The 27,256-nt window shown below is 44.4% G+C and overlaps 1 protein-coding gene across 2 annotated transcripts in view; it reads right to left on the bottom strand.

The window, feature by feature from the left end:
• Positions 1-22,611: 22,611 nt before the first annotated feature.
• ABCC4 (ATP binding cassette subfamily C member 4 (PEL blood group)) overlaps positions 22,612-27,256 on the bottom strand; it is a 267,134-nt gene continuing 262,489 nt past the window's right edge. For both annotated transcript variants that reach the window (XM_002713003.5, XM_051850536.2), the window contains one exon: positions 22,612-24,386. In XM_002713003.5, the coding sequence (XP_002713049.1) occupies positions 24,279-24,386 (108 nt within the window). In that variant the 3' untranslated portion in view covers positions 22,612-24,278. The remainder of the gene's footprint in view (positions 24,387-27,256) is intronic.

The raw sequence follows: 27,256 nt of genomic DNA, 5'->3' as shown, positions 1-27,256 counted from the left end.
CTAACATTCCAGAGACAAGCGATCTGGGTCCTATCTGTGATTGACTCATATACCTATGAAGGCTACAGATGATGGTTCCATCAGACTTTATGATGCCCAGAAGTCACCAGTCAAATGGACAGATTCATACCATTGTAGCTTTAGTTGGTCACAAACTGTGAGTGCTGCTCCTCTTCCTTTGACTTTTGAATGTTGGCAACAGCTACTGAGCACCCATTGTGTCAAAACTCATTGCTTCCAAGACCAACAAATATCTGTAAAATGTGACCTTTGCCCTTAGGGGTTTCACAGTCTCCATGAGGAATACTATTAGCCCCTGATGGAGATCGACTAAAGAACAAAACTTAGGGCAGGAATATACCTGGACAGGGGAGGGCTGAAAGGAAACAGTGGGAGAGCAGGTCTCACTGCGTCCAGCCTCCAGGGAGCCATCTGTTAGATGTCATGGCTGGATGAGGGGTCAGAGCCTCACAGAGGCTGAAAACAGAAGGCAGAGTGTCGGTACAGGGTAAGCACTGACTACATGTCTGCTAAATAATCATAAGTATGACTCTTTCTGTGTCAAAGCTCAGAGTTATTCAAACAAACAGCAAAAAGAAGGTGGAAAACTTACCAATGCGCCCGAAAAGCTCAGAGCTGCATGCAGATTTTATTGGATACAGGTACTCAGGCCATCTTCCTCTCTTTTCTCAAAGCTGAATGTGACTTTTATTAGTCTTTGTTGGGTGTTCTGTAACACATATGCTTCAAGTGGAATAGACTTTTAAAATGTTACTTATTTATGTTCATCTACTTTAAAGTTAGTGAGAGAGATAGAAAGAGTGATACCTGCTGGTTTAATTTCTAAACGCTCACAACAGCCATAGCTGGGCCAGGCCAAAGCCAGGAACCTGAAACTTCAATCAGGTTTCCCACACCAGTGACAAGGGCCCAAGCACTTGAGCCATCATCTTCTGCTTCCCAGGCCCATGCCCAGAAAGCTGGATCAGCAGCTCAGGAGCTGGTACTTGGACCAGCGCTCTGATAGAGGATGTAGGCGTCCCCAAGTGGCCGCTTAACCTGCTGCACCACACCGCCCACCTCGTGAATGAGGCTTTAGAGATTACTTGGCAACCACTCCAAATTCCTCTTCATGTGTTTTCCCTAAGAAGCATAAGCAAAGCGTGGCTTATTGGCTCAACTTTGGGTCATGACCCCATTCCTGTACCAATCATTGCCAGCAGGAGAGAAAAAATAGCTTGACTGGTCAGGACTGATCCCACGCCAGCCTCCCAGACCCAGGGTTCTTTCACTTGGAAGATATGCTGTGTGTCCAGAAGAAAAGGTAATGGATCCCAGGCCAGAACATAAGATTAATATCTACTACACATAAATTGCCTGGTATATCTATATATGTTAGGAACTGTGCAAAAAGCTTTATAAATGGCAACCCATTTTGACTGAGACAGTTGATAGAGTTTTTCTGCCTGAGCTGCCCGAGTGCATTCTCACCACTTAGCTCTCCTGGCCTCTTCCACAAGGCCCTTCTTCCCCAGAAGCGCCCAACTCCAGTGAATAAGGGATTAATGCCTGGAGCAGAGTGAGGCCCCAGGATCCTGCTCCAAGAACACAAGGACCCTCCCACATGTGTCCTGATTCGTAGGTGGCTGTGTGACCGTTTTGACTATCATGCCACTTTCATGAGATTGTTGAGCTCTCTCAACTGTCTCAGAAGTGATTCAGCATTTCCAACAGCTGGCAGAGCCATGCGCAGGCATCCCAGCTCCTTGAGAACCATAGAAGTAGGGACTATCCGTAGTTTGCAAATGAGAAATGTATCTCACGGAGATCTAGCAACTTTCCCAAGGTCACAGTAAACTGTGGAACTGGAATTCAAAGCCAAGTCTATCTGAGTCTAAAGTCTATGCCTTACAAAACTTTGGACTAATTCAGAGATCCTCTATTCATTATAATAAATGTCCTTGTAGACCCATGGCTTGCCCTTGAATGAAAAAAAGGAGCCTTCCCTGAAGAGCAGCATGGTGTCACTGCTTCCAGAGTGACTTTCTCACTCTGTAAGGCAGGGGTCAAGAAGATGCCCTGAATCCCAAACCATCCTGTTATTCATGCCATCACCATGACTACTATAATGAAGTATGTACATGCTTAGTGTCTGGTTCTGGGGATAGATAATAAGACACAAAACTAATAGTATAAGCACGGATCTTTTCTTGTACCATTTTGACTACAGCAGAAATTTTGCTGCAAAAAATAAAAAGGAAGGAAATGTTATATTAGAAATGTTAGAAGTTCTTATGAGTGACTTAAGAATAGCTTGTTGTATTTTTAAAACATTCATTCTGGCACATAAGCCACTATGATTCCTCACCTCACTGTGAATTTCTCCTTAGTAAGTATAAGCATTAAAGAATATGGAATTGAACTTTTAACTGCTTTTAAAATTGGAATGATTTCATTACTCCTCTAATAATATTACAACATTCACTGGAGGAGGATAGAGGGGTAAAATAATGTCCTTAGATTATAATTGTCTGGTGGACGTGGATAAAAAAGAATTAATCACAATGATTGTTGAGGGAGTTTTGCACAGTGGTCTTTGAAGTCACGTTGCCTGTGTTGGGATCCCAGCTCCATCACTTACTGGCTCTCTGAACTTGGAGCTGCCACTTGAAACACACTGGGGTTCTGTTTCCTGGCTTAAGGTATGCGGATATAATAGTAGCTCCCTCATATGGCTGCTGTGAGGATTACCAAAACAATCCATGTCACGTGTTTAACATAGTCTATTCCATACCAAATGCTATGAAAATGGTCATGGAATAGGGAAACGCCAATCAGGCCGTAAGACTACAAGTGGTTCCCTGGAGGATATACTACTTTGATGAATTTTGAAGAATAAACAAGAGTTGAATAGATGGAAGAGGAGAAATTAGAAGGCATGTTAGGTAAGAAGGCAAAGGACACCGTGATGTTTTCAGGACGCTGGCTAGCATGATGAGCTAGAGAGATGGACTATAAAATGTGTGGGTCTATGTTCGATACATTTTGTGTTTCCCATGGGGACTGTTAGCAATGCCTTGCACAGCGTTACATACGTGAATGAGTAAGTGAGTGAGTAGCTCCCAGGAGCTACGTGGTGTGGGCTGAGTGGTGTTGACCCACTCACAGTTGCGTCATATGACAAAGGCAGACATCACAGAGATGCTGGAGTGTGGGCTGTTGCCCTGAGGCTGAGACCTCGGGCCTGGTAACCATGGGGAGTTGATCCCACCATTGGGATAATGCAACACAGGGACAGCATGGTGCTTGGCACCCTGTGGGAGCTGGCGTGAGGAGGAAGAGCCAGAGAACCAAGAGCTCGGTTCACTCCTGAGCTCTTCCCTGAAGCAGGAATGGAAAGGGAAGCCGTAACTCCTCCTCCCCCTCTTGTGGCCCACCTCTCTCCTGCTGATGCTTCCCATTGGTCAAGCCAACTGGAAGCCAGCCCTCATAGCAGCCAGAGTGAGTTTCTTTTCCAACTTGCCATGGCGGTATCTGAAAGAGGACAGTTTAAAATAAAATTAAAAAATCCTGTGTTTCTGAACAAGCACAAAATTGAACAATTCAGAGTGAAAATGAATAATTTCACTCCAAATCCTGAAAAACTGGAAAGTGAGCTCTCCAAGATGAAACAATTAATGATTTTTGGGGCAGCCTATTGCAAGAGTACCCAAATATTGCACAACATGTAGTCTGGGCGCTTCCTCCCTTTGCCACAACGCTTTCAGTGCTCCACCAAAAACAAAATAAATGCACAGACTTGATGGTGCAGCTGATAGGAAGCTCTGACTCAGTCCCATTGTTCTAAGTGCTAACACATGATAAAGAGAGATGTAACATAGAGCCTGCTAAATGGCCAGTCAACACATTGTGTTTTGTAATAAGTATAAGCCAAAAGATATTTGATTTTGATACATTTAATTTGCAACAAAACAAAACTGAATTCATGTTAATTGTCAACTATGGTATATATTAAAAGCATATAAATGGTCAAGAATAAAGATGTAACTCAATAAAAATGAAACAAAAGGTTTGAACAGACCTTGCACTAAAGAAAATCTACATGGCAAATAATCACATGCAAAGATATTCATCACTAGCCCTCAGGGAAATGCGAATTACAACCAAAAGAGATACCACTATCACGCATTAGAATGGCTGCAATGAAGACTGACATTAATAAGAGATAATGAGAATGTGTAGAAACTAGAGTTCCCTTTAACACAACACAGATTTGTTCTAGAGTTCTGGAGTCCAGAAGTTCAAAACCAAGGTGTAGCCAGAGCCCAGATTTCTCTGAAGTCTCTGGGAGACAATCCTTCCTCCCCTCTTCCAGCTGCTGCTGGCTGTCGGCATTCCTTGGCTTGTGGCTGCATCTTTCTCTGCTCCATGTTCTCGTTTGGATGTTGTTTGTTCCCTCCAAAGATTCACGTGTTGGGGGTTTGGTACCTAGAGGGGTTAGTATTGGGAGGTAGAGAGACTTTTTTTTTTTTTTTTAAGATAGATGCGCTTATTTATTTGAAAGGCAGAGTTACAGAGAGGGAGGGAGGGAGGGAGAGAGAGAGAGACAGACAGACAGAGAGAGATCTTCCATCGGCTGTTCCTTTCCCATAATGGCCAGGGCTGGGCAGGGTGCCCATATGTGGATGCTAGCATTGCAGGCAGCAGCTTAATCCATTTTGGCCACACTGTTGGTTCCTAGAAGAACGTTTAAGAAATGAGGCCTAGTGGGAGCTGCTTGGGTTACTGGGGGTCCTGCCTTCAGAAGAGGCCAAAGAGGTTCTCTTGGGAGGCTGAGTTAGTTCTCCCAAACCTGCCCCTTTCCCCTGCTTTCTCCTGTGCTCTGCCATCCACCGTGGGGCCCTCCCAGGAGTCTACATTGCACTGTTTGGACTTTCAGTCTCCAAATCCGTGAGCCAAATAACCTCCTTTGTGGATAAAGTTAGCTGGTAGTTTTGTTATGCTGACAAAAATAAAAACAAGCTAATTTACCTGCTCTGTGTCTGTCTCTGCCACCCACTCTGCTTCTCTCATAAAGATACATGTGATGACATTTAGGGTCTATGCAAACAATCCAAGATAAGCTATTCTGAAGATCCTTAACAAGCACACCTTTTGCCATTTGAGACAATATTCACGGGTTCTGGAGATCAGGATGTAAACCTATCTTCAGCTCACTGCACAACCCAAATATCCACCAACTGGTCAACTGTCCAGTGGAATGCCACTCAGTCATGAAAAGAAACCATTGATAAATGCAGCAGTTTTGTTGCATTTAAAAAGCACTTTGCAAAGTGTAAGAAGTCAGACTCAAAAGAATACAACGTGTGTGATTCCATTTATATAGTCTTCTGGGAAAGACAACACCACAGGGATAGAATCCTTGTGCTCAGCGGGTGCCAAATACTGGAAGTAAAAATGGCTGATTGACTGGGAAGGGGTACAAGGGCACTTTCGGTGGTGATGGAAAGTTAAGCATCTTGATTACGGTGTTGGCTACACTTGAAAACGTACCAATGTGGACATTAAACCTGGAGAATTTTATTTGCTTCAATGCATCCCCTAATAAGCTTACCTGTAAATAAGCATGGCAAACAAATTTTAATAATTTCATGCATTAAATCTGAAACTACTTCTTTGTTCTTCACTATAATCCAAATACCTATGTATTTGGATACCTATGCTAATGTTCTGTCAATTTTTTTTTTTTTTAAATCCACCTATTCCCTTTCTTCCTTCTGTCTCTTCTCACATTGTGTTACTGGCCACCACGCGGAGGCTAACATAAGGTTTCTGCATTCCGAGACCACAACTGTCCCCTTGACATCAGTCCTCTGAGTCTCTAGACTGTCCTGTGATTCCCCAGCTTAACAGAATGTTATCCACAACCCCATTGCTCCCTTCTCATCAGTTTCCAGTCCTCACCTTCACGCGTTTAGACTCATTCTCCATGGTGACATCAACCTTGCCTCTTAGACCCAAATCTGATCCTGTCCATTTCAGACTCAAAGTTACTTCTGCCTTATCCTTTCCCCCTAGAAGTAAAGTCAGATGTGACACTGATAGAATTCTTAGGCATAAACTCTTGCAGCTTCATCACCTGCTGACTCCCATAACACATTTCGTGTTTCTGGTCTTTGTTTTTGCTTATGTTCTTCTTGTTCTCAATATGGTCACCTTCTCTGCTGCCTGCCCATCTTTGAGCCAATCCTTGTGGCTGGGGTAATGAAATTCCTCTGATAATTTGAACCAGGGGCTCCCAATCCTTCCCACAATTAGAATCACCCCTCACTCCCGAGATCCTGATTCAACAGGTGTAGGAAAGGCTGGACATGAAGAGGCCTTTTCAAAGCCCCTACGTGACCCTAACACGCGGCCAGGTTTGTGAAGCCCTGGCCTCTCCAGACCCAAGACAGGTGCAAGAGGCTAAGGCTGCCACTCACTGGGCTCTGGTGGATGGATGCTGGCAAGGCAACCACCATGCCTTGACCAGCGCAGTTACAGTGGTCCAGCCGTGCTCTTCAGAGGGGGCACACGTCCTTTGAGGGAAGCTACCCTGAATTCATTAACACTGCGCAATGAAGCTGCATTTTATTAATCCCAGCCCCTACATAAATTTGAAAAGCACTGCCCGTTTTCTAGACATTCCTTTTGGTTTAGTCTACAGGTCATGCTTGGGGAGCATATGGATCCACGGGATGCCTCCCAGCATTCTCCGGGCTTCTGCCTACTGGATGGGACCCAGCTGCCAGCCTCCCGCAGAGACGCTGGGAGGCGTGTGGGCACCCATGGGTGAAGGGGAGCTGGACACCCCCGCTTCCCTGCCGTGCCCAGAGCCCCGGAAGGTAGGTTCTCTATGATTGTACGGACACACACACACACACACACAGCCCGCTGCTCCGAGTGCCTGCGGGGAACGCGAGGGAAGGCAGCGCAGGAGCCCACCTACAGCGCCCAGGTGCGGAGACAGCGGAACATCATCACCCCATTTTTGTGGGCAGGCTGCGATCCCTTTAAACTATATCCAAGCCTGCCTTGCCTATTCCACGCGCGCTTCATTCTTCCTTTTATTGTGGCCAGCGAGCTAACAGGCTGCAGATGCCTCAACAGCGTTCTAGAACAACCCATCCTCCGCACGTCCCTGGACAGGAGCGCAGGCTCGGGTGGCCACCACGTGGCCGGGACCCGAGCATGTCTGCACAGCCCTTCCCGGGGCCCCTGCCGTCACGGCCTCCCGCTCTTCCTTCTTCTCTCCGCGCCACCTTCCCACCGGTGGGGGACACCCCGCGGGGAGCTGGGCGGACCTCCCCGTGGGAACGAGCCAGCGGCCGCTCTCCCCCAGGGCCCGGGCGGAGCCCCCTCCCTGGCCCCGGGGCCCGGAGGCCCTGCCTGTGATCGCGTTCCAGGGAGCAGGCGGGCTCCCGGCCGGCCGCGGCGGAGGGCGGGCGCCTGTGATCTGCGTCCAGGGAGCGCGCGCGCCGAGGCGTCCCCGGGGCGCCCGCCTGTGATCGTGCGCCAAGCGCAGCCCGGAGCCCGCGCGCTGGGCTTCCCGCCGCACCCGCGGAAGGTGGCCCCGGACAAAGGGATCGGGGCACCGGGCTCGGGCCCCCTGCTCTGGGGAGGCTTCCCAGAGGCCTCGCGCTCCACCATCGCCCAAGTGCCTGAGAGACGGCCCCCAAAGTGGGATCGCTGATGTCCCAGGAGGGCACTCGGCCTCCAGCCCCAGCCCCAGGACTGGCCCTTGGAGTTGCCTTGCTGAGCGTGTGCAGGGTTAGCAAGAAAGAGCGCACTGGCTTGGTATTTTAGTTCCACACAGGGTGGTTGTTAAAACAGGTGTGAATCGTTTAGCAAGCAAGAACTATTTTTCCCTGAAACGGCTCCCTGTGCGATCTGAAAGCAGACAAAAGCCTCACATTAGCATAGGTTGTGCAAAGCCACCTGTTCAAATAACTCGGGCCAATAGTGACACACAGCCTTGGGAAGAAGAAAAGAACTCAAAACCAGTGCAAATACTCGAACAAACTTGAAGGCTTAAGTCCATCACAGTACTTGCAGCGGTATTTTTAGCAGTCTATTGGCTTCCATTAGATGAGGAGATAGCAGCTTTCATAGCCTTGTCAAACTAGAACATTGGGAGACAGCCCCAGTAGTCTGCTTAATTCAGCAAACATTTACGTTTGGAAATTCTGATTTCAGGTCGCCGGCGAGCAGATAGGAGTCTGTGCACAGACAATAGCCCACAGACACAGGCTCGGTCTGTGTTGTGACTGCCGGTTTCCATTCCAAGAAAACAAAAACATGATTTCGTCAGCATCCATCTTTAATATTTTTGAAATGTTATTTTACATTTGTTTTGTGGCGTAAGAGAAAAGCGGGGGAAGGAGTGGGAAGGCAGCGGAGAAAGGAGCCAAGAGAAACTTGACTTGGGAAGAGTGGGTGGGAGATCAAAGGGTGGTGGTGGCGGAGCCGGTGGGGAGGACCAGGGCCCAGCAGTGTGGGAAGAGAGCGCTCCTGATGCAATGGGGCCAGGGGCAAAGAAGGGGCCAGGCCCGGGGAAGAGCCTCGGGCCCTGAGCCCCGTAGTTCAGAGGATCATCTTCTCTCTCTCCTCGGACCTTGCAGGTCCGATAGGGAGACCAGACGCGTGAACACTCCCTTGCAGAGCCCATTCGTGGGCACTTGCTACCACTTGGTGGAGGTGTGAGTTGTTAAGCCCAGGCCCCGCCCGATCTGCAGCCTTTTAATGGGACACCCCCCTCTATCCCGCAAGGTAGAGTACATGCGCAGTAGGGTTCTAGAAACAATGATTAGACCAGAGTACCGAGGATCCCACAATGGCCGACCAAGTGGCTCCAGCCCAATTCACGACCTTGTGTGGGTAGTCACCCGAGTCCATCCCCCACCTGCAAAGCACCTGTCATCACTGCCAGCGTGAACAGTCCTGGGCCTGGGAGGGCTCACTTGCAATCCTGGGGTGAAGGTGGCCAGAACTTTTACCAGGAGGGAAGTCCTCACTTTTGCCCTTGTGGCCCTGTCAAGGGTGGACTGTGGGCATGCATGGGACAGCTCTCCCCAGGCTACTGCTTCTTAGCACAAAACTCTGAGAGTCTAAGAAATCTAACTTTAAATCAGGCCTCCCAGGTAGTTTTGAAGGATTACTAAGATGGGCGTCTAACACATGTCATCAATGCTTTGTTAGCTGGGTTTAAAGCTTTATCTATGTAGACACGCGATACATGTGCCTCCAACTCCTGCTCTTGCAGCGACTCAGAAAATATTAGGGGTGGGCTTTGCCAGTAGCAGCTACTTCCTACATTGGAGCTCGGAGCATGCCGAGGGAAAGACTTAGCATACCACAGCACTCTTAAGCACACAAAGCCGTAGTCACCAGTGCATTGTCTCAAAGTTTGAACTACAACGTACATCTGAATTTTTTAGTGTTGAGACGTTGGTGACAGCTGTTTGCATGAAAGAGGGATTAACTCCAAGAACAAACAGAATTCAACTTGTTCAACTCACACTCAGGATGAAAGCCATTCATTCTTTCAACTGACACCGATTCTTCTTCTTTTATGGTCCAGACACCATGTTTAGCCAGGCTCTGATGCATGAGATCTGGCTGTCCTCAAACTCCCCTGGGTACTCGGGCAGGTTAAACCCAGCAGGTCACCGGGCAGATCTGCTTCTTCAAATTTCTTCTCCGGCAAATGACCACCTCCAAGTCAAATCCTACAAGATCCTTTTGCCGACTCTTTCCTGGAGCAGACAGGAGAGATAATTTGGCTTAACAGATAAGAGTGGCAGGTGGACAGTGCTCAAATTTTTGTGTCCAGCTTCGCAGAGTGATAGTAAACTTAATTATCTATGTGTTGTTGGTCTATTATTCACTAGGCAATTTTCTTTTTGGGATTTGATGTCATTATGCAACCTGGCTAATGAATCTTTACTTCTAGAGGTTCTGTCTTGTCTACTGTGTCCCTTCCAGATGGACCCAAAGCACTCACTCCTCCAAATCATGTGTGATACCCATTGCTGCTTCTATTAGTGGGACAGAAACTGGACTTAATCGATCAAGCCCCTGCTGACCCATCACCTGACAACTATGTATGTCTCTAGCTCCCAACCCATGAGGAATAAGGAGTGTCCAGATCCTACTGCAAAAGTCCCCCTACTGCCTCACTAGGGACTGTTCCAAGCTGCATGCCTGCCCAGAATAACCCAGCGGGATCCATCTATGACCTTCCCAGGGAGGCCATTGTGAGCAACACCACCATGTTCAGTGTGTCCCATGCAAAAACAGCAACAGTGCCTGCACAAGCAAATTCGAGTGCCCCGTGCTGAGGGTGAGGAGCGAGTCTGGGAGGGTTTACTCACAGCCTAGCTCTACAACCACCCAAATGCCCCGGTTCAGCTCCCATTGGAGAGCCAACTGATGAAATGCCTTCCTACTGTGCTATCTCCCTGTGTTTCAGCATAAGCCCCTAATAAACCTTGTCCGGATGGTACCGTGGGCGTTTGTCAATTTTCACTGCAGGGGAGTCAGAGAATCTGGAATCCATATCATTAGGAAGCAAGTAATTTTAAACTCACTCATGAGGAGTGTTGGTGACTTCATGGTTTACCTCTTCATAAGAATACAGTATCTTATTTTTTAAAGGAACTCAAGGAATAAGCACAAAGTATCTGAATGAATAAGTGACCAATAATGGCTCCTCCAGCATCACTGAGTGATAGACTTTGTAGAAGGGATTTTTCCCAAGGCCCTTAAATTATACGTGGTCTCAAAGAAACAGCTTTGGCACAGATGAAATCTACAGAGGGTACGTTTATCAGGGATAGCTGACCCCAAAATAGAACTTCAGAAACGCTCTCTCCATTCCAAAGTCCAATACTGAGGAAATCCACAGGAATCCTGTTCTATTCAAAGGGAGAAGGAGCAAAGGGAGAAAGCAAGGAAGAGAATTCAAAGCTAAAGATGGCACCTGATCTGATCGTAACACATTGTGTACACGCATCAAATATTCACCCTGTACCCCATAAATATGTACATTGAAAAATGTACAAAGTAACAAATCCACACTCTAAATAAATAAACAAGAACCCAAAGCTACCTACAGACAGCTGTCCTGCGCTCCCCAGTGGCTGGCAGCCTGGAGGCTGGGCGGAGTTGTTGATACATCTCAGCGCAGCTGCTGGGGGAAGACATGGGTGTCTAACTTCCACTGAAATGAGTTATTGTTTCATATTCTTAATGTCATCGGCATCTCTACCCCCACACATGTAAATCAGAAGCTTGAACATTACTACAACCAGGGAAACACCAAGTTTCTCTGGAAAATTTGCCTAACCATTTCTTGTTGCCTGATAACTGATTTTAGGTGCCTCCCTCAAAGACGTGTGGCAACAAATCTGGACCCATTGTGCAATGCGGGAGCCATCATTTTAGCAAAAGCTCCATCTGATACAGAGCAGACCATCACTGTGGCTCTGTGGAAGTTGTACTGACATGAAGTAGGTTGTAGCCATTGCTGGTAACTCCTTTAATTGTGATAGTTATGTATTCATAGAGAAAATTTCAAAGTATTGAAAGTTAATAATTATTTATCTGCCCTCTATAAGACTATCTTTTGAATGCAGAGTCTTCCTAAGTTTGGTGTTCACCTGGTCTGTCTCCTTCACAGGAATGCACTGGGGTGTTCAGACTGGCCAGGGAATACTAAAGAATGGGAGCAATGGAAAGGTAAGTCAAACAATGGCACAAAACATTTCTGAACAATCATACAGCTCAAAGGCTACAGGGAGGGTCTGTGGCCAAGATACTCAACCTTCTCTGTGGACAGATAAGATATTGTACATAAATAAAATATAAACTCACAAGTTCCTCCTAAGTGCAAGAGACACTACGAATTCTTTATGTATTATTTTCTGGACCTTATAGCCAAATTCCTGCTGATTGTTCATTTAGAAAATTTAAAAAAAACTATGAAAATAAAAATCAGCAATAACCACACAACTCAGAAATAACTGTTAACATTTTGATTATTTGATTTCAGAGTTCTTAAGATGCAAGTATACTTTATAAAACATCAAAAATTTAGGTAATTCTTCTCTCTTGATCTTATAAAATGAGTATTTACCACCTATCATTAAATCAGCTTTGGATTATTTTACTGGCTCTTGCCTGACAACACAGTCTTTTTGGAATTTAGCTTGTTTCCAATTCCTGATGTTACAAACAGTATTACAAAATGTTTTTGAGCAGAAGTGTTTTGTTGGAATTTATACTTATATCCTTCGGGTAGGTCCCTATTAGAAAAAATTTCAAGACAACATATAGGAACATTTGCAGGAACTTAATTCATCTATACAGAAGTAGTTAGTAACATTCATGGAAAAGTGGAATTAAATGATTTCTATTTTGGTGCAAAATGTTGTGAATTCACGCATATAAGAGGTTCTTGAAAAGTTCATGAAAAATGCATTTTATGAAAAAAAAAACCATGCATGGATTTTGATTTTTTTGTATCAAAATAAATTATCTTTTAATTCCACTTTCCACAAACCTGGAGCACCTCAGGTACTGAACTTCAGGAAGTTCGCATCCTTCACACTTTGACCAGCTTGGTTAACAGTGCCTGTTTTGTTGTATTCTTTCTAACAATGAGTGTTGTTTTAACCCTTGCAAATTAGAAAAGGTAGTGTTTGCTCATTTTCACTGTATTTGCTATAAAACAACAGGGAAGGAAAACTGGGACTGTTTTATCAAAAGAAATCTTGAAATTTCAGTACAGCTTTAAAGTGACCAAAGATACTGATTTCTGATTTGCCCAAGCAGACAATTCCCACTTCTCAACGTTATTTCAAATAGGTGAACCTTTTTGGAAATGGTTTCCTATGTGACGATGAGGAAACCTAGAATCAGTACCCTTTTCCTCTTTTCCTGCATGTTTGTATATGAGCTTGGTTACAACACTTACAGTAGCAACAAAACAGTGATGTTGCTTTCTTATGCAACAGTGGCATAAATCAGGTCTTTAAGAAAACTGACAAAAGGAATTTTATTATTATTATTAAGACAGTGTATACCAGATAAACTTGACTGGCCCAAAGCCAGGTAAAAGTATCTCTGTATCAGAGAACAAAGAAAAGAGAGTCTCTGCATAAAGTGGGTTTGGACGGGCATCGAGTTTGGGTTTGCATCCATACGCCTACTGACTTTGTGCACCAGCTGTTGGTAGAGTCACAGGTGTCCACTCCTGACTGCAGCTCTGATCCCACCAGAACACTGTCATCCAGGTGCCTGTGCTAACTAAATGATTTTTTTCATACAGGCAAGGTATGTGATTTATGTGATTTTTTTTTCAAGGCATAGTTATGCCAAATTCAGAATCCTTAATGAGCCAGATCTCCAGGACTGAATGGTTAGTTCATTGTTGTTAGAGGGAGTGGCCACATGGGGATGTGTCTGCATTCTGGGTTGAGGCTCTGCACACTTGACTCCACACGCATACTCCACAGAGGTATGCATATTCTATGCTTTCGCCTTAAGCTAGACTTTAGCGCTTCAGCATGGAGGGAACTGTGTGAACCATACTCACACAAAATCCTGCCTGATGATTTTCAGACTACCTGTTGTCAACTCTTGCTTATTGAGATGTGGATTCTTCACTCTGTGGCTGAGCCAAGGAAAGTTTTGTATTTGTTTAAATCTACAGAAAAGTTGCAGTAGTAACACTATAAACTCCTGTGCATCCTTTATTTAGATCTGCTTACTTAACCTTTTTTTTTCTTACAGTTGCTTTCTCTGTATAGGTACATAGATGATAGACTGTTTTCTGATTCATAGTGTTATGTTATATATATGTATGCATACCTATATATACATGTATATATAACATGTGTGCACTATGTGTATACTTACATGTGATTAAAATGTTGAGCCATTTTAGACTTGCACATGTCATAGCCCTTCACTCCTAAACACATAAATATGCATTTCCTAAGAATAAGGATATTCTAGTACATAGTTGGGATGCTGAGTAAATTCAGGAAATTTAACATGGACACAACTATTACAAATTAGATTGTTCTTATTGAAATTTTACCAATTATCACAGAACTGACTGATCTTACCTCTTTTCTTTTGGATCTCGGATCATGAAATATTTGTTAAGTCTCCTTAGTTTCCATTTAGTATGAAACGTTTCCTCACTCTTTGGTGTTCATTGACATTTTAAAGAGTTTGGGTTTGTCAGATCAGTGTTGATTTGATCCAGATTTTGCTCGTTTTTTTTTGTACAAGGAGCAGGAATGTCAGGAGCACGATGTTTCCTTGTCACTGCCTCACACAACAAAAGACAAAGGTGTCAGTTGGCGCCATTATTGGGGGAATGAACTCTGCTCACTGGGCTACGGTGGTGTTTACTGTAAAGACAATCATTCCAGTCTTATTAATTACTATGAGAAAATAGTGTCCATCCATGTACACACAGCGCTGGCTCCCATCCATCCAGCCCATGCTCACCTAACAGTCAATGGTTTGTCTGAATTATTTATGCTACATCAACATAATACTTTCTCTGTCCACCCTTCTACATTTATGGGTTGGTATTTTGCTGCACGAAGACCTTTCCCTTCCATCTGCATTTATTTACCTGCCTACCTGCTTACCTATGTGTATCTCCTCTCTCCCCCCTATCCATCTACCTACCTACCTATCACCTGACTAGAATCAGTCTGGACTCAGGGGTTACTTTCCACTCATTATGTTCTAAAGTGGATTTCCTTTCCTACTTGAAGAAGTTCCTAATGTGATATAAATTGCCTCATAAAGGCTCATTTTCATTTTGTTAAAGCAGTCTGCAAACTTTAATTTCAAAAATGCGTTGCAGTCAATGCCCTCCCAAATGAAGTAGAATTAATTTTTGGATCATACACTCCAGGCTTCCACCTACTGCAGCAGATAATTCTGAGTTGGATTATTTTATTTGGATGGTGACTGAGCAAAAGAGCAAATTTAGCCAGAACTTTCCAGTGTAAGCTGTTAAATAATCTTAGTATATATCTCTGTCTTGATCTTAGTTCTTCTTGAAAAATCATATAATCCCAGTGTTGACCCCTAAGGCGAGTCAGATGGGCCTGGAGTGTAGAGGAAAGTATAACAGGGCTGATGCATGCTATGCCTTTTATTAATGCCATTTTTTTAGTACCAAATTCACGTAAAATACATTTCTCTCACCGTTCAACACAACTGCTATTTTATTTTTTAGCAAGAATGGGGCTATTTTCCTTAGAACATTAGATTTAAAAAGCAAACACTCTGTTAATCCACATTCTTTCTCTTTCAAAGATAACCGACAGCATGCACACCAAACCCTGCTCACTGCTTTTCACAGTGGTCTGATGTGTTCCTTCTTCAACATCAAGATCATTCCATTCACTGAAGAACATAGTTAGTGTAAACATCAGCACCGTATCATTCTTCTGTTTCTAAAATAGCTCCACTCCCTAATTAACATTGAGCAGGATTTTAACTTTTTCATTATTTTGAAAAATGTTGCTATGATATAGAAAAACATCTTGAGAGCCCATGTGGTGTCTTATGAAATGTAAAAGTCATCGATGGTTTTTCCCTGATTAATAAGAAGGCTCGTAGATATTGAGAGCTAACCACACACTGAGCCTTGTTCTCAGGAAGTGCTTCTCAAGTGTCTGAGGTTAAGAACCAGCTTATTTGAAATTTTCAGTTCACTGTGAGGTAACACATGGTTCTGCTGGGCACGGCTAGTGTGCAGCTCGTAGTACATGGACCTCCTCATTCAAGTCTGACACTCGAACTGGTCTGTAGTCTGCTCAACAAGAGGAAATCCACCCGTCATAACCAATCATTAGTTTGGATGTCATGGCCATGGCCAATGGCCATAAAAGTTTCTAAATGCTTTCCTGAAATTCCTGCACTTACCGTGGACCGGTTTCAAACAGTTTGTGGACTGGCACTATGAGTGCCACGGCTGTAAGTACTTCATATTTCATCTTGGCAACTGTCCTCCGTGAGAATAGCACTATCCCCATTCCAGTTTTATTTATTTATTTGAAAGACTTACAGAGAGAGGTAGCGACAGAGAGAGGTTGGTCTTCCATCTGCTGGTTCACTCCCCAAATGGTCGCAAAGATCAGAGCTGAGTCCATCCAAAAACCGGGAAATAGGAGCTTCTTATGGGTCTCCTAGATGGGTGCAGGGGCCCAAGCACTTGGGCCACCTTCTGCTGCTTTCCCAGGCGCATTAGCAAGGAACTGGATTGGAAGTGGAGCAGTCGGGACTCCAGCTGGTGCCCACATGGGATGCTGGTGCTGCAGGCCAGCGCTTTAACCCGCTGTGCCATAGTACCGCCCCCTCTACACACACATCCCTGCCCCGCATTCCAATTTTTCAGAAAAATAAATTGAAGAATAGTTGCTTCAGTACTCTCCGAGGGCCCACAGTTCGCATGTAACAGAACTTAGATTCAAACTGAGGCAGTCACAGAAGAGCTGGCATTTGAGCCCCAAGGCTAACTCCGGAGTTGTGTTTCTTCACTTTCACTATTTGTGAAGCAAGTTTTAGGTCATCTTTGAGGGACTCCCCAAATACACCTTACACAGTTTAAAAATCTACCATCACCCACCCCATCTTACTCTCCTGTCTTCACATCCAAGGTCAATGACTTTACCTCCGAGTCCCATCCTTCCTTTTCTTGGTTGCACTTGGTCCTAAAACAATCACCCAGATCAAAGCGACCATGCAAGGGCTGGAAGGAGCCCATTTACAGATGAAGAAGCTGAGGTACACAGGTGACCTCTGACCCAAGAGTAACAGGACCCAAGCATGTCACTAAGGCTTCATGGCTACAGGCCGACCATGTGCCAGTTTGTCAAGGACAGTCCCAGTGTATTGCCCCAGAACCTTGGCTGCTTAGTGCTGCCCTTTCACTCTCAAAAGTGTCCCATTTTGGGAACCCCTAGACTGCTAGTGAGTGGCAGAGACAAAACTGGCAACCAGATCTATGACTGTAAAACCAGACCTCTTGCTGTGACCCCAGGCTACCCCTTAAAATTCGGAATTACCAGTTTAGCACTCACTTGCTGTCTCTTTGCTAAGAGATGTCAATTAAAAACTGCAGAATGTGTGGTTCAAGTGCTCAGAAGCTCACAGTTTAGTGAGGAGACAGACAGACCCAAAAACACCATTGGGACAGGCTGCACAAGGTATAGGACCCAGTGCAAAATGAAAAAGCCACGCCCAGTTTTATTTATTTATTTATTTATTTATTTATTTATTTTGTCAGGCAGAGTTAGACAGTGAGAGAGAGAGAGAGAAAGGTCTTTCTTCCCTTGGTTCACCCCTCAAATGGCCACTATGGCCAATGCTGCGCCGATCCGAAGCCAGAAGCCAGGTGCTTCTTCCTGGTCTCCCATGTGGGTGCAGGGTCCAAGGACTTGGGCCATCCTCCACTGCCTTCCCGGGCCACAGTTGAGAGCTGGACTGGAAGAGGAACAACCAGGACAGAATCCGGTGCCCCGACTGGGACTAGAACCTGGGGTGCCGGTGCCGCAGGCAGAGGATTAGCCTAGTGAGCCGTGGTGCCGGCCAACCACACCTTGTTTTAAAAGTTCAAAATTTCAAGATGATGGCAACAGAGCATTAAACCAAGTGCTGGACCCTTCCAAGCAGGGGTCCTGTACAGCAGACCCTATGACCTAGTACAACAGAGGAGGGGGGCTTAGGACATCACAGAAGCACGAAGGCTGGTCCTGGGGGGTTCCTAGAAGACACAGAGACCACACTGACCTGAGAGGACAAAGACCATGAGAATATCTCCCCTTCGTGGACCTTCTAGGTTTCAGACTCTCCCTTCATCAGTTATTTGGACTCAAAAACCAACAGCCAAGGGCCTTCTGCTACTGCCCGAGTGCTGCCCAGACTGCGCCTCAAGGACTTGGGGCCCCAGCTGCTGACATGCAATGGCTGACCACGGAAGAGGACCTACGGCCTGGACACTGGCCCTTGTGGACCACACTGGCCCCAGAGCTTCCTGAGGGGTCAGTGAAGGTCATCCGGCAGCAATCCACCTCCTTCTGCCCAATCGGGCTTCTCCCCTCCATTCTCCAAGTGTTGACCCCAAGGGCAAGTCCCTAGCAACATGCTGAACTCTAGACTCCGCCTCAGAGTCTGCATCCCAGAACCAAAAGGCAACAGACCAAAAATGCCTTTGGTACCCAGGGAGGGTTTTGACTGTAAAGTTGTTGGTTATGCACACAAAAAATTTTATTCCATTTATTGGGAAGGAAGAGTGACAGAGACACAGAGAATCTTCCATCTGCTGGCTTACTCTAAATGGCTGCAACAACCATATCTAAATCAGGCTGAAGCTAGGAGCCAGGAGCTTCATCTGGGTCTCCCACTTGGGGCCCAAGCACTTGGGCCATTTTCTGCTGCTTTCCCAGGCTCATTAGCAGGGAGGTGGATCAGCAACATAGCAGCCAGGACTCAAACAAGTGCTCTAATATGGGATGCCCGCAATGCAGCTGCTGGGTTAATTCACTGCACCACAACACTGGCCCCTATTCCAATTCTTGAGGGAACCTATTCTATTTTCCAATATCTATCTATCTATCTATCTATCTATCTATCTATCTATCTATCTATCTATCTTGGGAACTATCTATATAGTACACAAGTGTCTTATCTACAGAGTGGGACATACTTTCACTGACACACACTTTTTTTTAAGAAAGCTTTTATTTAATAAATATAAATTTCATAGGTATAGATTTTGGAATTCTTCCTCCCATACCTGCCCTCCCACCCCCACTCCCATCCCACCTTCTACTCCCTCTCCTATTCCATTCCTCATTAAGATTTATTATTAATTATCTTTATATACAGAAGACCAACTCTACACTAAGATTTCAACAGTTTGCACCCACACAGACACACAAAGTATAAAATACTATTTGAAGTCATGTTTTACTGTTAATTCTCAAAGACAGAGGTCCTACATGAGGAGCAAGTGCACAGTGACTCCTGTTGTTAACAACTGACACTCTTATTTATGATGTCAGCAATCACCTGAGGCTCTTGTCATGAGCTGCCAAGGCTATGGAAGAATCTTGAATCTACAAACTCTTGTCAGTGCTTAGACAGGGCCATAAGCAAAGTGGAAGTTCTCTCCTCCCTTCAGTGAAAGGTACCTTCTTCTTTCATGGCCCCTTCTTTCCACCAGGATCTCACTCACAGAGATCCTCCATGTAGGTCATTTTTTGCCAGTGTGTTGCCTGAAATGCTCTCATGGGCCTTTTAGTCAGAGCCGAATGTCTTAAGGGCTGACTCTGAGGCCAGAGTGCTGTTTAGGGCATTTGTCATTCTATGAGTCTGCTGGACACACACTTTCAATCACAGAAGCAGAATTACAAAGAGGTTTTTTGAGATGTGGGATGCAGAATGTCAAACAGTGTTTCCAGGTAAAGGTGCATCTTGAAATGGTGCCAAAACACTGTCAGTCAGGGGAAGTGACTTCCGCATTGCAGTACCAAATCTAAGACACTTCAGGGCATGGGATTTTGGTCATGAATCTTTTCAGGATTAAGATTTGAAACAAATACTGAAATGTTAAGAAGGGCTTCTAACAACTCAACAGCCACCCTCTCAGAGAAAAACATGCATGTTCATTGGCTTACGAAAGAGAAGTTAATCAGCGAACAGTTAACTCACCGTATTGTCTCAATGCTGAATATTAAGTCTAGTTCACTGCCCCACAGAACTGACTGACATCATCTCTTCACCAAGTGAGACAGTACCATTTATGATGTTGCCAAAACCACCCAGCAGGGGCAGGCAGTTAGTCCAGCAGTTAAAACGCTGGCTCCTGGGTTTGATCTCTGGCTCCCGAGTCCAGCTTCCCAGCAGGGCACACATTGGGAGGCAGCAGTGACCAGTCAAGTAATTGGGTTCCTGTTATTCACATGGGAGACCTGGACTGCATCCCTAGTTCCTTGCTTCAGCTCTGACCCAGACCAGCCAAAGCCCAGCCCTGTCCATTGCATGTTTCTAGGGAGCGAACTAAGTCAAGGGGAGCTGTCTCTGAAGTAAAATAAATTTTTTAAAGTGCTTAGCACTAGATTTTGACTTATGTATCTTATTTTTACTAATGCGATTTAAAAATAAAGTGCAGGGAGAAACTTTGGATAGTGTTAGATATTTGTTTTTAAAGATTAATTTATTTGGAAGGTAGAGTGAGAGAGAGAGAGAGAGAGAGAGAGAGAGAGAGAAATCTTCCATCCAGTGGTTCACTCCATAAATGGCCACAGTGGCCAAGGCTGGGCCAGGCTGAAGCCAGGAGACAGGAGCTTCATCCAGGTCTCCCTCATGGGTGCAGGAGCCCAAGCACCTAGATCAGCTTCCACTTCCAAACTATTGCACCTGCTTTCCCAAGTGCAATAGTTTGGAGCTGGACTGGAAGTGGAACAGCTGGGACTCGAACCCTGTGCCCACATGGGATGCCAGCATTACAGGTGGTAGTTTAACCCATTATCCCACAATGCCGGCCCCAGTGTTGGATACGTTTACGACAGATTATGGTGATGGTGTCATGGATGTACATGTGCTTATCTCCAAATCATGAAGTTGTACACGTTAAATATGCACACCATTGTGTGTGCAATTAGACCTTAATGAAGTAGTTTAGAAAATAAAATCCCGAAAAACCTGATAACTCCTTATTTTTGTATTTATCCTGGAATTGGAATGGAAGTGATTCATTCTAACTGGTTAGAGGAAACATTGGCCTTGGCTTTTCACACACCAAGAGCTTTCAGTGCTCCATCTCCTAAGGACCACAAGACAAACCACAGTTTCTTCTCTGAAGATACAGGCACTGGGTTTGAGGTTCTAGAAGAAAGACAAGGCCAAGAACAACTTTTGTCTTCAGTTACTTGACCGTGAATTGTGATATCAAGGTGCAGAAAACAAATGAACAGCCCAGTGAAGATTGAAGTAACCATTGCCTAAGCTAAAAGTGAAACAAAAACCCAACACTTCAAGCACCCTTAGAAGCCCCTATTTCTGTCCACTATCGACCCCTTCTGTTTTCCAAAAGTCAAGCACTATTCTGACTTTGCACACTATAGTTTGGATGGAACTATTTTTGAACTTTTAATGGGACCTTAACTATTCTTTTGGGTCAGACTTCTCTGGAACATGAAATTCATCTACATTACTAATGTAGTTTAATTTCCTTCACTGCTACAGACAACACTCCCTCACAGTGCGTTTTCTTTCTACCGTTGATCACTTTGATTATTTCTAGCTTAAGCTATTATGAATTATGTTTCTAGAAACATCCTTGAAAACATCTCTTGGTGCATATGCAGACACACTTGGAGTAGACATAGTAGATCATAAGGTGTACAGTGGGAATAAATGCTATCATTTCCCAAAGTAAGCTTTTCAATACTTTTTATGTGCACAGCAGTGTCTAAGCTACCATTGCTCCACCAGTGACTGAGTGGTATCCTCAATCTTTTTAAATCTTAGCCATTCTAGTGAGTGTTTGGTGCTAGCTCACTGTGGTTTTAATTTGCATTTCCCTGGTGAACAATGTGAGCACTTTCCACTTATTAGACACGTGGACATTCTTTTTTGTAAAATGCCGATTCAAGTCTTTTGTCCATTTCTCTTAATTGTGTATTTTCTTAATGCATTTTCAGAGTTCTTTATGTTCTATGGTACTGGTTCTCAGACTTTAGCCTGAATCTGAATCACCCCTAGAGCTTGTTGAAACACAGATTACTAGTTCACATCACAGAAGTTCTGACTTACCAGATCTGGAATAATGCACAAAAATCTGCATTTCTAGTTAAGTTCTCAGGTGATGCTGTCAGTCCCGGACCATGATTATCTATATTCTATAGATTTTTTTTAGCCTTTTATATGAGAGGTAGTGGAGTGGAGTGGAGTGGAGAGAGCTCCCATCCATTGGTTCACTCTCCAAATGTTCACAACAGCCATGGCCAGGGTCAGGCACCAAAGCAAGGTCTCCCACTTTGAGTAGCAGGAGTCTAATTACTCCAGCCATCACTGCTACCTCTCAGGGCCTGCATTAGGGGGAGCTAGAGTCAGAAATCAATCTAGGCACCTCCAATATGGGATATGGGCATCTTAACCATAGGATAAATGCCCACCCAATCTATAGTGTTTTAAATGCAGTAGCCATGGGTGTTTCTTGTTACTTTTGGACAAAATCACCTTAAAAATCAAAAACACAAACTTCAGCCATTTCATAGTTGTTCAAGCCTAGGGCCTAGGCTAAAACCCTTCCCCAGAACGTTGCAACTAGACCTGCTTCCAAGTAATGTTTCAATCTGTCTGAAAACCATGGATCTGCTTAGAATATTCGGTAGACCTAATTAGGCAAGAAAACCAGCTGATAATGGAAGGCACTTTTTGAGTTTATATTTTTGATCTCAGGAAACACAATGGCTTGCATCAGCAAGGACGTGAGTCAGTGATGTAAGAACAAAAATAAAGTTCTCTGAATAGAGATGAAAACTGTCATTTATTTCAACTGAATTAAAAAAAATCCTATGATGATATTAAAACAGAAATGAAAACACGCATGTTTTTATGGCAGCCTTTAACCTCTAAAGACCAAATAAACACAAAAACACATTGCAAATGTTTCCAATATTTTAACAAACCTTACAATTATCACTGTTGTCATTTCAGTCTCCAGAAACTCTAAACACCACTACTAACGGACAAGTTGGTGTGTGTGGTTTATAGGGAGTAAACATTAACCATAATTTCTAAATACAGAGTCGAAACAGCTCCCACACCCAGTGCATTTGGGTAGTTTGCTATGTGTGTGTGCTTTTTAATGCTCCATTTCACCAAACATGCTTCTTTCTCTCCATGAGTCTACAAACCCGCTGTATTAATGCATGCAATTTGAGGGTAGTTCTGCCTCCTTCTGAGGTCATGAAAGTCCGCTTAAAGCCTGACAGCAAAATCTTTAGCAACATGAACTTAACCTATCACAGCCACCATCATCAAGAAAAACTAGACTCAGAGCTCAAATAACGCACAACAGGCCCTAGGAAGTATTGTGGTTTGTTGATTCAGAAAGACCTACGGAAACTATTATTAGTGGTCACAAGTAAACATAAACTACTCTGGGCAGGCTCACGGCCGTGAACTTTCTGAATACATCCTGAGAACGGACTGCATAATTACTGTCAATGTTTGCAACGATTTTCAATTTTTCTTACCATGTCAGCGGATCCTATGCATGTGATGGAGGAAGGATTTCCATAAAGGCTAAACCAAAAGGTCTATAGTCAAGAGGGTTAACCTTCTGGTAAACCAGAAATCCAAATAAGAATACTATACGTAGTTCGGGAATTCCAGCGAGAGGTCTGGACTTTGTGGAAAGCATCACCATGCCGACTCGAGAACCCCAACAGAGCTCCCTAGTCGTGTGAACCTGAAGGATGCCTGCTAGTCCCACAGTGTCCTTTGTTATCAAATCACCTGCCAGGGCACTCATATTTAGAGAGTGTTATGTTCTCTTCCATCTCTATTAGAACATACAATAAAATATCGATCTTCCATACTTTAGCCATTCTCTTTTTCTGATGGGGGTAGACTCTCCCTACCTCAGTCAATTAAAGCATTTTTTGTTGCTGTTTTTCCTATTAGTTGAATCTATACAATTTTAACCAGAGGGCTTGGTGGAGAATAATGGGTCCTAGTCATGGTAAAGAAAAATGGGGAGACAAAGTGGTAGCCTCACACAGTCTTTAAGCAAACAGAATCCCTGATGTAACTGGAACTTGATATTCAATTTGGGACCAGCAGTTAAAAAAAAACACACACAACTTGTGACAACTTTATTTTATTCCTTACAAACTGAGCTTTGGCTCTGGGGTCTTGGTAAGGCATTAAGCTTGGTAGTTTCTTTTTTTTTTTTACTGGTGGCCTGCACCTCTGATTTCAGATTAAACAAAAACAGTGACATTTGAATAAAAATAACAAATCATTTTGTCAGAGCTTGAAATCACTGGATGAAGTTGAGGGAAAACTCCAAATACACTATCATTTTGAATGTGTGCATATTGTTGCTAGAGTAAACAATGTACAATAGAGTTTACACAGTGCAAACACAATTGGAAAATGCCTTTGGAATAGTCGACATCTTGGCAGGATCACAGTGCTGTCTCAAAAATGGTTAAGGCTGAGGGCTGTCCGTTGGAAGTGTTCAAAACCACGGAGTCCGTGTGAGCAACCTCTGGATAATTCCTTTTGAAGAACACCTGTCCAAAAAAACCAAAGCAAGCGTCACAAGGACCTGTTTCAAAGGGTTAAAGTCCGTCTCCCTAAAGCAATGCATTTCTATATGGCCACTTCATGTGGAGCAATTGGTCTCACTCACTGAGACACAATTGAAAAACAAGGATATGAGTAGTCTGTAGAGGAGTAAGTCCCACCACACCCTGAGCAGGGCCGGCCTGGATGCCAAACAACCTGTAGATCCACTTGAGTTCCGATCAGCCTGATTCAGAGATGCATTTTATCACTGCATGACATTGATAAGCAAAATCATTTCACTGACTGAAAACCCGGAGATAAATTAAAAGCAGGACGACAAAGAGGCTGGGGACTTCAGCGCCTGCAGGAGGGTTTCTCATTTTCGCACACAAAATGAGCACAATGGATTCGGATGTTAATATCAGGTTGTAATCCCTATATTTCATAAACTCTGATTGACAAGCATTGAAATGGTGGCGTACATGTATGAAATATCCTGGCGTTTAATTTGTGCGGCAGAGCAGTTATAGGGCCTATAGAAATGTGAGCTGTGGATAGCGGGCCACAATAATGAAAAGAGAAGCAAAAGCCCTTAACAATGACTCCACCAAGCAACTTCTCTCAAATGTAAGATGATACCAAATAATAGGCCAGTTCTTTGCCAAGCCTTTGAGTTCCTGAAGTCTACCAATTTCTAGCTGAACTAGAAGAGATACAGGTTTTCTGATAAATGTATAATCAGAATATAAAGGCAATGAAATGCTGTCAAGTTGCTCTGTTCCACAATCATCAGGTTTTAGCAGCTGTATCGTATCTTGGCTCCTTGACAGATGGCGCATAACAAAATGAAATAATGTTGAGACGTGTGAGCTCTTATCTCACAATGTGTTGGGGTGAAAAAGGACTTCAAATGTAATTTTTTTTTCTCCAAAGAAGAATGTGAAAAGTTTTGTTTGAGTCTTTAAAACAGAAAATGTGCCGTCTGTCTAAGGCGGACACGTGTCATGGGCTGGGTTTCTTAGTAATACACTTCTGGATCTATTTTATAAAACCTGGCTCCAAATATATTTGTGGGTGCTGTCAACAAAGTTATCCCTGGAGATAATGGACTTCACATACCAAAAAGCAAATGGCTGTGACGCCTACCTACATATTAAGTGGACTTCCTTTTTTTCCCATTGCTGGCATTCTTGTTATTCAAAAAAATCATTTCGTACAAAATACTGTACATTAAAATGTCACTTGATGAAAAAATACTTAGACCTTACTGTTTTCAGAAATAATATTTGGTGGTGGTGGAGGAAGTAATTTCTTAACATCTCCCGCCCCTTTTTTTTTTTTTTTTAAGATTTATTTATTTGAAAGGCAGAGAGAGAGAGAGAGAGGTCTTCCATCCACTGGTTCATTCTCTAAATGTTGTAAAGGCTGGAGTTGGGCCAATCCGAAGCCAGGAGCTAGGAGCTTCTTCCTGGTTTCCCAAATGGAAGCAAGGGCACAAGCACTTGGGCCATCCTCTACGGCTTTCCCAGGCCTTAGCAGAGAGCTGGATTGGAACAGGAGCTGCTAGGACTCGAAGAGGTGCCCATATGGGATTCCGGTGCCATAGCTGGAAGCTTAGCCCACTGCACCACAGTGCTGGCCCCCTCCCCTACCTTTTAAAGCTAGCCTATTATTTACAGTTACATTTTTATTTATTTTTAATATTTTATATATTTGAAAGGCAGTGTTATAGAGAGGAAGAGAGGGAGAGAGAGAGAGAGAGATCTTCCATCTGCTGGTTCACTCCCCAGATGGCCACAATGGCCAGGCCTGGGCCAGGCTGAAGTCAAGAACCTGAACGCCACCCTGGTCTCCCACATGAGTGGCTTGGGCCATCTTCCACTGCTTTCCCAGGCACATTGGCAGGGAGCTGGATCGGAAGAGGAGCAGCTGGGACTAGAACTGGTGCTCACATGGGATGCTGGCACTGCAGAAGGCAGCCCCAGTTACATATTTATATATTCCACAAAACAGCTTTTTCTTGCTAAAACTAAGAACAGCCAAAAAGGACAAGTGGCTGTTCTGTTTCTATTCCCACTGTTTGAAAGAACTCCCAGAATAAGCTGGGTCTTTCCCCATAGTCCACTCCAGGAGATTTTTTTAAGTAAAGAAAATATGATTATTAATCCTTAACTGAAATGGTTCCAGCTTCATGGCCTGAGATAAGTGTGGAAGAGAAGCTGTGTGTAGGCTCCCTGCTCTGACCTTTCTTCTCACTGGTTCCCTCATTGTGTGACATACTATGGCGCACAAAACCGTGAAACTGCAAAAGAAACCTGTGATAACAAAAAGCATCTTTCTGTAACAGCGCAGGCAAGGGAGGGAGTGAAGACCACTGCGCCCTCTCCAGCAGGGTCTTCATGGGGTCCCTGAGCCGGGGAGGGGCGCTCTCTCTCCCGAGACCGACTGCTGATGCTGGAAAAATCACTGAGCCTGTCTCCGTGCCGGCCGCCTACTCTGTAAAGTGAGATAACAAGGACTTACCTCATAGGAACTAATTAATGGCTACAGGCTGCAGCCGAAAACAAGCCGAGGTAAGTGCTGGGTGTGACTGCAAATGCTGCTAGGAGAAGTGGCCCCTTAGCACAGGGAAAGTGGCAGCATCATCCGCACGCGAGATGACAACAAAGCAAGCAGAGTCCTTGCTGTGGCCTTGTTGATCTGATCATAACAGAACCCCAGAGCCGCAGCCTGAATGCCTTTTACTGAAGGGCTATGGTAACCGGGGAGTAGAAAAGTCCATCAGAGAGATGGCAGAAGCTGCAGTCCTCACACTCACGAACTGGTGACACTGGGAAGGTACTTAGGCTGCTCTGCCTCAGTTTCTTCATGTAGA

This window comes from Oryctolagus cuniculus, chromosome 9, assembly GCF_964237555.1.
Source record: "Oryctolagus cuniculus chromosome 9, mOryCun1.1, whole genome shotgun sequence".
In the NCBI taxonomy this organism is placed as follows: Eukaryota; Metazoa; Chordata; class Mammalia; order Lagomorpha; family Leporidae; genus Oryctolagus; species Oryctolagus cuniculus.
The sequence above is the reverse complement of the archived record's forward strand: the minus strand, read 5'-3'. Positions and strand labels throughout refer to the sequence as shown.